The 11,476-nt window shown below is 39.3% G+C and overlaps 1 protein-coding gene across 1 annotated transcript in view; it reads right to left on the bottom strand.

The window, feature by feature from the left end:
- GFM2 (G elongation factor, mitochondrial 2) overlaps positions 1 to 11,476 on the bottom strand; it is a 57,471-nt gene that overhangs the window by 11,709 nt on the left and 34,286 nt on the right. The window contains exons 17-19 of the mRNA XM_006874410.1: positions 8,465 to 8,654; positions 5,135 to 5,211; positions 2,171 to 2,309 (exon numbers count right to left, since the gene is read on the bottom strand). Of these exons, the coding sequence (XP_006874472.1) occupies positions 2,171 to 2,309; positions 5,135 to 5,211; positions 8,465 to 8,654 (406 nt within the window). The remainder of the gene's footprint in view (positions 1 to 2,170; positions 2,310 to 5,134; positions 5,212 to 8,464; positions 8,655 to 11,476) is intronic.

The raw sequence follows: 11,476 nt of genomic DNA, 5'->3' as shown, positions 1-11,476 counted from the left end.
GCCCAGGATCGGACATTGTTTCGTTCTGCTGTGCATGGGGTCGCTATGAGTCGTTTCCGACTTGATGGCACCTGACAACAACAACTGGGTCACCTCTTTGTAATGGAGTCTTTTCCAATCAGTTAAAAGGTAGCTGTTCAAATTTCTTGGCATAGATGAGTACCTAAAGTGCTGCATCACTCTGTTGAGAGATTTCAATTTGTATTCCATCAATTCCCATAGCCTTACTCTTTATTAATGCCTTCAGAATACATTCGACTTCTTCATTCAGTCCTTATGGCTTATGATCATATGCTACCTCTTGAAATGGTTGAACTTCACCTCTTTCTTTTTGGTACAGTGATCGTGTATTCTTTCCATATTCTTTTGATGTTTTTTGCATCATTCAATATTTTGCCCACAGATTCCTTCAGTGTGTAAGTCAAACCTCTATTTTTTCCTAAGTTCTTTCAGCTTGAGAAATGCTGACTGTGTTCTTCCCTTTGGTTTTCTCACTCCAGGTCTTTGCACATTTCATTATAATATTTGACTTTTTCTTCTCATACTGCTCTTTGAAATTTTCTATTCAGCTCTTTTCTACTCATTTCTTCCATTTGCTTTAGCATCTCTACACTGGGAAGCAAGTTTCAGAGTCTCTTCTGACATTCATTTTGGACTTTTCTTTCTTTATTGACTGCTTAATGACTTTTTGCTTTCTTCCTGTATGACGTTCTTGATGTTATCCCACAACTCTTCTGGTCTTTGGTCTTTAGTGTCTAAAACATCAAATCTGCTCTTCAGATGATCTCTTGAATTTAGGTGGTATATGTGCAAGATCATATTTTGGCTCATGCGGACTTGTTTTACTTTTGTTCAGCTTCAGCCTGAATTTGCATGTGAACAATTGATGGTCTACTCCACAGTCTGCCCCGGCCCCGTTTTGACTGATGATCTGGAGCTTTTTCCACAGTTTCCTTCCCCAGGTGTAGTCAATTTGAGTTCTGTGTATTCCATCTCATGGGGTACATGTTTATAATCATGTTTTATATTGTTTAAAAAAGGTATTTGTAATGAAGAAGTCATTGGTCTTGCAAAATTCTATCATGCAATCTCCAGCATCCTTTCTATCACCAAGGCCATATTTTCCAAAGACGGATTCTTCCTCCTTGTTTACAACCTTTGTATTTCAACCACCAATAATAAATTATCAAGATATCTTGATGGCATGTTTGATCAATTTCAGACTGAAGGAGCTGGCAGAATTCTTCAATTTCATCATCTCTGACTTTAGTGGTTGGTCATAAGTTTGAATAATAGTGATATTAACTGGTTGTTCTTGTAGGTGTATGGATATTATCCTATCATAGACAGCACTGTACTTCAATATATATCTTGGAATGTTCTTTTTGATGATGAATGTGATGCACTTCCTCTTTGTCATTCCCAGCATAGTAAAGCATGTGATTGTCAGATTCAAAATTGCCAATATCAGTACATTTCAGCTCACCAATGCCTAGTATATCAATGTTTATGCATTCCGTTTCATTTTTGACAAGTTACCATTTTCCTAAATTCATACTTTTTACATTCCATGTTCTGATAATTTATGGAGGCTTGCAGCTATTTCTCCTCATTTTGAGTTGTGCCCCATCAGCAAATGACGGTGTAGAAAGCTTTACTCCATTACTGTCATCAGAGTCAGCTCTATTTTGAGGAGGCAGCTCTTCCCCAGTTGTATTTTGAGCAACTTCCAACCTGAGGGGCTCATCTTCTGGCACTATATCAGGTGCTAGCTGACAGTGTTCCACTGCTATTCATAAGGTTTTCAGTGACTATAAATATTTGGAAGTAGTCAGCTTGTGCTGGTAATGAGGATTAGATGAGTCATCTACTTCAGAGGCTTGTTCTAGGCCATGACCATTGAAAAGCGCATCTGTGGGACAAGTGGCCGACCTGATATTATGATGGCAATGTTATAGGGCTTTCTGTATTTAACAAAGGTAAAAACCTATAAAGCAAAACCAAAATGATTGTCTACCTTCAAGGAAGACACTAATGATTGTGAACTTCATATTAAACAACTAAACTAAAAGATCTAGAAACATGACAGAGAGAAAAAAGCGAGCGAGAGCAAGCATCAAGTGACAATGCTCAAGTCTTAAATATTACTTGGTATTGTTTTTTTTTTTACCTGTGGCACGAACTGCATTTAGGATGGTCTCTCGATATGCCACCTGGAGAGGCCCTAGATACGTCTCAAGTCCATACTCCCTCTTGATTCGGTCATGAATAATCTCAATGTGCAACTCCCCCATACCACACAGAATAGTCTGGTTAAGAGAGGAAGAAAAAAAAAAAGGAAAAATACATTTATCATAAAATATTATGTAAAAAAGTACAATGATAATATATATTTACACTGTTGTTGTTAAATGCCGTCGAGTCAATTCCAACCCATAGCGTCCCTGTATAGGGTTTCCAAGGAGCAGCTGGTGAGCTTGAACCACCGACCTTGCAGTTGAAAACAACTTTGCAGTCTGACGCATTAGCCCACAGAGCCACACATTACTTTTCATTAATTACAATCAGTCTCTTGGCAATTTCTTCTCTTACATCTAAATATTGTTTTTTATTTTTCATTAGACGAAGAAATTCACACAAAGTAAATTACTTGGTATAGGACAGCTAGTCTTCAATGACAAGGCTAAAAACAGCAAATTGTTTGGGGGAAAAGTTACAGAGTACTACAGATAGAATAACTTGTTAAAATGTATCTATATTTAGAGAAAACATCGGGAATGCCATTACCAAGTTTCACAGTGGCTAAATATGTAGAATAGAGTTCTGGAGTGGAACTGTGGGTTAATGCACTGGACTGCAAAGTTGGTATGAATCACAAGGTTGGTGGTTTAAACTCACCAGTCACTCCTGTACAGGGTCACTATGGTTTGGAATCAACTCGACAGCACTTAACAACAACATATGTGTAGAAGAGGAGAAACAAGCAGAAAGGAAAACTTTAATTTTTTATTTTATACACTTGTAGTTATTTACATTTTAAAAATAATCATATGATTGTCGTTTTTTAAAGTATACGTTTCTTGTTGTTATAGTTTTTAGGGTCAATTAAACTAAATTACTACCTCATTCATCTGGCATTCTGGAAAATAACATATTGTATGTTTTCCAGATTCAACTACCTTACAAAGACAAAAATTACCATTTAAAAAAAGTATTAATTTTGAGTTTTGTTCCACATACTCTACTACTCTACCCGGGACCTTCTAATGTAATCCCTGTCAGAGCAGTTTATAGTGATAAGTCAGGCACCATTTAGTTCTTCTGATCTCAGTCATGGAGACTGATGTTTGCATGCTCCATTATTCCAGTGGACTAATTGACTTCAAGCCTCTTCAATTCTCATAACTCTTCTTTCTTCTGTACATGGAGACTAGTATTTGCACCGTACATGGCTGCTCATGAGTTTTTAAGATCCCAGAAGCTACTCACCAGTAGATGTATAACAATGTCTTTGTGGACTTTGTGCCAATTGATCACGGTATCCACTGAGACTATGGTCCTGAGACACCAGGCCCAGCAACTCATTGTCTTATGGTGTTTCATAATAAAAATTACAAGTTTTAAAATAAACCCTTCTTAAAATGTTATATAAATTTCACCCATCTTCATAAAAACACAATATGGAATGTAATTTGACCTTTCATTGATAATCAAGAACATCCATCCTTCTACTATACAATGCAGCTTCATCTATGAGGCTGAAAACCTGGGGAATTGTTTATATAAATGATATATAATTATATCAGGATTGCAAGGGATCTGTAGGATAGACCCTGGATTATAAACCACAAGGTTGGAGGTTCAGGTCTATCATCCGCTCCTCCAAACAAAGATGAGGCTTTCTGCGCCTATAAAAATGTATAGCCTTGGAAACCCTATACAGGGTTGCTATGAGTCAGATTCAACTTGTTGGCACTTAACAACAGTTTTATTAAGAAATTTAGGATAATTTATTTATTTGACAGTTGGCATAAATAATTGGAAATATACGTTACAAAAGAACCTAAAAAGAAAGTTTTTCTTTCAGTGGGATAGATCAGTCAGTGTTTTAGGTGATGGTTAAGGCTGTTTGTCAACTTGGCTAGGCCATGATCCTCAGTGGTTTGGCAGTTACATGATGTGATCATTAGTCATTTTGTGATCTGGTATGATCATCCCCCATTTTGTGATGCGTTGTGAGCAGTCAATCAGATGAAAGGGAAGTTTCTTTGTGGGTGTGGCCTGCATCCAATACATATGGATGTTCTGACAAAACTCACTCACTCTTGATCCCACATTCAGCTTGTCATCCTCTTACCTCTAGATTTTGGAAGACCAGCTTCTACAGCCATGAGCTAGTAGCCTGCTATCTGACCAGGTAATTTTGGATTGCCCCTGCAACCACACGACAGGAGAAACCTCCAGCCTGATGTCTGTTCCACAGGTTTAGCACTTGCCAGCCTCCACAACTGCATAAGTCATATTGTTGTTGTTGCTACGTGCTGTCAAGTCGGTTCTGACACGTGGCACAACTATGCACAACAGAATGCAACTTTGCTTGGTTCTGTACCATCCTCACAATTGTTGTTACACTTGAGCCCACTGCAGCCACCAATGTGTCAACACATCTTGTTGGGGTCTTCCTAAGTACAGTGACTCTCTACTTTACCAAACATGATGTTCTACTGCAGAACTGGTCCCTTCTGAAAATATGTCTAAAGTACAAGAGATAAAGTCTCAGCATCCTGGCTCCTAAGGAGCATTCTGGCCATACTTCTTCCAACACAGATTTGTTTGTTCTTCTAGCATTCTTTTAATTGTACTTTTAATAGTCTTTTCCAACACATAACTCAAATGCATCAATTCTTCTTATGGTCTTTTTATTCACTGTCCAACTTTCGCCTGCATGAAGCTACTGAAAATATGATGTATGCTTGAAATAAATTTCTCCATATATATATATTTGACGCACTGGTTTTGCTCCTCAAGAGAACCCAGCCTAAGACATGCACACACATACACACAGACACACACAGACACACACACACAATAAACGCTTTACTGAAAGGCTTCTGAGATTAAGGAATAAACCTACTTGTCCAGAGTCAGGATCTAGCTTCACTTTCAAACTGGGATCTTCACGCTGAAGGCACTTTAATGCATGATCCAAATCTATGGGATAAACAACTATTATCTTGACATTTAATGTTTTAGTTAACTTAGCAAATCACTCACTCTTTCAAAAAACACCTGAGTGCCCTTTCTAAGTGCTGGGAATATAGTGAACAAGCAAACAAAATTTGAAAAAGAAATTTTTCTACCAGCTATATAAATGCTTTAAAGAGAATAAAGCAAAGTGATACGACAGTGGTAAGAGGCTGCTTGAGACTGGGTGATCTGGGAAGTCCTCTCTAGAATGATTTAGGTAAAGACACACAATAAAGAAGAACCTACAAGTAAAATTCTGAAGAAAAGCAAAAGCATTCCAGGTACAGGGAATGGCTGTGCAAGGAACACCATCCTACTGTGAAAGCAGTCAGAAGGCTAACATGGCTGGAGGCCAGTGGACAAGGAAAAGGGTGAAGAGGGATCACATTCTGTAAGGTCTTGTAGGCCAGCATGAGGAGTCAGAAGTCACAATGCGAAGCCAATGGAAGGCTTTAAGCTTTAAGCTACATGATTTGATTATGTTTTGCAAAGATCACTCTAGGAGCTCACACAATAGCAAAACACCTTCAGAAATACAGGCAGTAATGAGAAACTGGGATGCTAAAAATCAGTGAGAGAAAATAAGACTACATTATTTGCATTACATATACTGTGTAAATTAAAGTGACTCTTTAATATAATCAATTAACTATTAAGTATACTCTCCCTCTTTATGAAAGTAAAAGTGTTAGAAGTTCTATAAAGCATAGCTCAAGAAAGGAGGTAAGCAATCAACTAATGAGCTATCCTTATCAGTCACACACTCTGAATGTTCTTAGGTCTATAAAGCAGGTCCCCTAGACATGTGGCTCTCCAATATGACTGCCACAAGTCTAACCGGAGCCCTGGTATGGCACTACAGTTTCAGTACCAGCTGATCCTTGGAAATCCTATACAGGGCTTATTATGAGTTGGAACAGACTCAATAACACCAACAATAGTCTTGTAACTCATAAACTGTAGTTGTTATTACTGGTTTGAACGAAGATGATCTGTATGTGTAAAATACATACCATGTTTCAAAGTCTTAATGGAAACATGAATGTAAAATATCTCATTAATAACTTTTTACATGTTAAAAAGCATTCTCAGACCATAATGCATTCAACTACTAGTCAAAAGGTTGGGTGTTTGAACTCAGTAGAGATGCCTTAGAAGACACACCTAGCAATCTGCTTCGAAAGGTCAGAAGCTTGAAACTCCTATGGAGCAGTTCTACTCTGTGCATGTGGGGCCGAGACGAGTCAGAATAGACTCAACAGCAACAGCACACTGTGAAGTGGTATTTTTAGTAGCAGCTGGGTAGGTTAACCATCTGTACCACATAGGGACTCCTCAAAGAGTTTGCTGGGGTGAAAACATTTACAGCATTACAATATAGGGTGCCAAGCACCTGTACTGTAATAGAAGCATGGGACAAGTACAATAGAAGCACAGAAAAAGGAACAAATCACTCTGCTTAAAAGACTAAGTAAGAGATCAATTCCTGGGAAGTCCTCTTTTCTAAGTCTACCAAGATAATTTCCACTAATGAGGCTAATTATTCCCTCTAGGTAAAGGCTGAGGCCTTGAATCTACAATTAGTTGGTACAACAAATTGCAGTATCACAATTTGAATTTAGGTGTCCACACGATGCTTGAAGTATAAGTATAAACCTGACTTTCATATAGAATTCAAAGAACTTGTAGAGTGTTTGTTTGGGCAGTCTCTGCCCTTTAGTGTTTGGCTACTTTTGATTCATTCTGGGAAGCCACTGGCAAATTTTACGTGGGACAATAACGTAATTGTTATTGTCTGGCTTGCTCAGTCAACCTGGATGTAACTGGGCAGCCAGACTCATGTCACCGGGTCCTCCTCCATCACACTCAGGACTACAGCAAACTGATCGCAGGACGTGGTGAGGCAACAAGAAAACTGCTACAACGCCCATTTTAACTTACACACTGTTCCTCTGACAATTGGACAAGATACAGCTTCTTTTAGTACTTGGGGGCTCTGTTATATGTGCATCAGATTTCTTTCATGCTAGCATTCAGTGAACCCCACTGGGAGTGGTGAGGAAATGGACCCCTACTTGGCTAGGGATCTTCCTCTTTCTTTCCCACTGGGTCTTCAGGAAGACATGGGGAGCAATAAAGATTTTATTTTTATCCATATTCTGAGTCCCATTTGCTTTCAAGGAGAAAAATGGTTCCTAACTCCACTGCTGTGGTGCTGTAGGATAAGTACTAGATTGCTAACCACAAGGTTGGCGGTCTATACCCACCAGTTGCTCCTTGGAAGCCCTCTCTAAACAGGGTTGCTATGAGTTGGAAGCAACTCGACAGCACTTAACACCAACAACAACACTGGTAAAACTAAAAGGTTTGCAAAAATCAGTTTGAACCACAATGTTTGTTGTTCAAGCTCACGAGCCGCTCCTCAGAAACCCTATACAGGGACACTATGAATAGAAAACAACAGAGCTCTGGCAGCATAGTGATTACGAATCGGGCTGTGAACCACAAGGTCAGCAGTTCGAAACTACCAGTGGTTCCGCGGCAGAAAGATGAGGCTTTCTGCTCCCGTAAAGATTTACAGCCACGGAAACCCTGTACAGGGTCACTATGGGTCGGAACCAACTCAACGGCACTTAACAACAACAACAATGAATAGAAAATGACTCTACAACACTTAAAAACAACAACAGTGACATATACCATATGAAGAAGTTTGGTTTTGTCCTGTTAGTACTGAGAAACCACTGAAGAATTCTGAGCTAATATGTTAAAGAATAAAGCATGTAATACTCAAAAGATCAAATGTCAGTAGCCATTGTTTATAAATATCTTCTCTGAGTTCTAGAGTTGAGCTAGAAGAATATAAATGGTGTTGAGGAACTGAAGTGGTTATGATATCACTTACTGTCCAGTCTACTGTCATGGAAGGGTGGTCCTGGGACCAGTTACTTAAATCCTACAGATAGTTCCACAACAGTAAGAGGAAAGAGGAAGATTAGGTGAGAAAAAATGGTCAAGATATCAATAAATAAATAAATGAAAGGAGTCTGTAAATTTAGAAATCTGAACTAAACTAGATCAACCACAAGAAACGCTTACCCATTAATTCAGATAACATTTAACTCAATAACATCACACATCTTTTACAGTAATAGTGTAACTGTGCTAAACAGATTATGGGGACACTGATGAACTGATAGACCAATATTATTTGTACCTGGCTGCTTAGCCATTGAAGGGGGTTCTATGGTGCAGAAGAAAACGGGCTCTGGGATCTCTACCCCCGCCAGTAGCAGGCTCTCTGCCCCATCCCTGTGTCTGTGCTTCTTTTCTCCTTCCCTCGTGGCCCGACGAGCGGCAGCTAGTGCGGAGGACTTGGATGCGACCAGGGTGTCGCCGGTGGCAGTCTGAAAGCAAACAAAGTGGCTTGGAACAAGATAGGCTGTCAGTAAGCATTCAGCTTCCATTCAAAATCACAGAACTGTCTGGAAAGAGTTCACACTTGGGAAGTTATATTAGCTTTACCAATGAAAAGTTTAAAGCTGAAAAACAACTTTTCATAGGGAAAGCTAATTTAAACAAGTCTGAACTTTTTTCAAACAATGCTGCGAAAAATTCTAAACATACCATAACAAACTCATATACACGATACCCAAAATTTTCTTAGTAAAATAAACCTCCATTCCTAAATTTCCAATCTTATTGAAACAATCTAGCTAGAAATCGATTACATCTTTCTACCAGTAAGATTTACTACTACTTTACAGATAATTCTCTGTTAACTAAAGTTATGCAATTAACCAAATACCCTTTGATAGCTTGTGTGTAGACCCGAATGATTATTTTAAAGCTAGAATTTCATTTTCAAACTTTTGTATCATTTCTTCTCTGTAAAGATAATCCTTGAGAAACTTTGAAATGCTCCTTTCATACGAGCCCAGCCCTCAGGAGGACAAAGAAGACACTCTAATGCCAGAAGCTGGGGAATTTGCAATTAGTCATGAAGAGCCAAAAATGTTAAAAGTAACAATATTTATCTATATGCCACATACACCAACATTTAATAAGAGAGCTGCATTTAGTTTAAAATATACTAATAGTTGCTAAGTGCTGTCGAGTTGGTTCCGAATCTTAGCGACCCTGTGGTTTGCAGTCCAGTGTTGATTCTTGTTGGGGACTGTGATCACTGAGGTGTTGAGGCCCTGTGTCGTGGATTAAAATCCTACACGATGGCCCCACTAAGGATGGCTAGCCAGGGACTCTGAGGGCCCAAGGAAGTAACCTCCGGACGTCCCGGGTTCATTGGCTTTTATGAACTCACTGTTGGGCTAGCTCTGTATAATTTTCTTTGGTCCTATTATTCATTCTATGCTTCGAACTCCAGTAATTGTAGCTTCTGAGAAAATGGTTTCTTATGTGCCTCTCTTAATGTCTCCACTGTGTTGGCAGTGCGTAAGGTTCTGGGAACAAATCTCTCTGAGGAACAAACTCTGGCCACCTGGCAAGCATGCCAAAACTGTTCTTTATCAAGTTATTCAGTTATGTTTGATATTAACTTAATACATGAGCCCTTAATACCCATGGACAAATATTAAAACAAAAGCTCCTCCTAAAGCCAAGGCTGTAAAAAGTTCCAAATGCAAGTTTGCTGGGAGACTCTGGAAGACAGTCTGCCCAAGGAATTCACTCAAAGTAGATTGGCGAATTCCGGGGTATTGTTCAAGGAACAATAGTGACAGCCTTCTCAAATCATCCCCAGGTGCAAACCATTAACCTAGGTGTCCTCCTTCCTCCTGCAAGCCTAGGCCAGGTAACTTAAACAGCTGGACTCCTTCCAAACCTTTTGAATCCTTTTCACCTTTACCCATTCGAGATTAAGAGCTATAGGTATGTTAATTAGCCTGGAGAAACCTCGAGCTGCTGCCTTGGGATTCGAACCTAAAAAGTAATTTATAACAATTTGCTTGAATTTCTAGAAATTTAAGGATGTTAGATTATCAAGACAATTTGTGATGTATGTTTTAGAATTTGTTCCTATAGATCATTGTGTCCTGTTTTGAACGATTAATCACATTTCACTTCTGTACCCTGTCTTAATAATCCCCTTCTGCCTTTGTGTAAAGCCCCTCCCTGAAATAAAAGGGCGGGGGCGCAGACTGAAGCCTGCATGCATTACTGCTTGTACGGGCCACGATGCCTGTAGTCCAGGGTCTGCCCGCCAGTTTTGCATCCACTCTAGTTTTGGGGTGTCTCTGTCTCTCTCGTTGCGTCTTTGTGTGTACTCTTTTTCTGTCTCTGTTGCCGCCAGATCTCCCTACTTCGTGAACCGAACTCCCCTGTTGAGGCCGGTCCTCGACATACCCTGCAGCACCACATCAGATAGGTAACCCATGAAAAACTATAGAAAGCTCCAGCCACTCCTAGTATCAGCCTGGAGCCTTACTCCATTTATGTCAGTGACGCTAGGGACAACTCGGAACAGTGGTGTGAATGGCTGTGGAACCCGAAGGATGTCATCAAGGTCACTAAGCGGTACATGCAGGAAATGTTTAACTGGGAAATATTCTGCTGTGTATATTCTCCACAACAACAAAATAAATTTGAAGGAAAAAAAAAACAAAACACCTCACAGGCTTCATTGGCAAATTATCTTTAGTTATTACCTGATATGTTATAAAGGTAGATTAAATGATCTGTAATGAGTAAAATAGGAAGAACGCCTACAAGGAATAATAAATTAATGAAAAATGTCCTTCTTACTTGTCACTGAGTCCGTTCCAACTCAGTGACCTTGTGTGAATGGGGCCCTGCCCGGCCCTGCACCATCTTCATGAGAATACATGTGTGTGTATCCATACAGCGTTTATCAGTTCACTTAGATCTGAACTTTGTATAACTATATTCCATACTATTTCTACTCTTCTCTAATTTACTTTTCTTTCTTATACTTATCAATGTGGTTGAATCTCATAACAATATTCATTATGGGCATTTAGATTGTTTATGACCTTTTGCTATTACAAAATACTTCTGAAGTAAACATTAAAACTACTATTTCTTAGCACAAGCAGAGTGTAGTATCCTATCCAGAGAAGCAGCGACACCAGAGATGGAGGCACAGATGATGACATGGCGAGAGGACTCTGGACTCATGGAAAGAGAGGGACTAGGGGCTGGTGGCCAGGAGGTAGGCTTGCAGAATATGGCCTTTGGTTGTTTAAATTATTAT

Source organism: Chrysochloris asiatica, unplaced genomic scaffold, assembly GCF_000296735.1.
Source record: "Chrysochloris asiatica unplaced genomic scaffold, ChrAsi1.0 scaffold00275, whole genome shotgun sequence".
Lineage (NCBI taxonomy): Eukaryota > Metazoa > Chordata > Mammalia > Afrosoricida > Chrysochloridae > Chrysochloris > Chrysochloris asiatica.
This window is presented reverse-complemented; position numbering and strand designations above follow the sequence as displayed.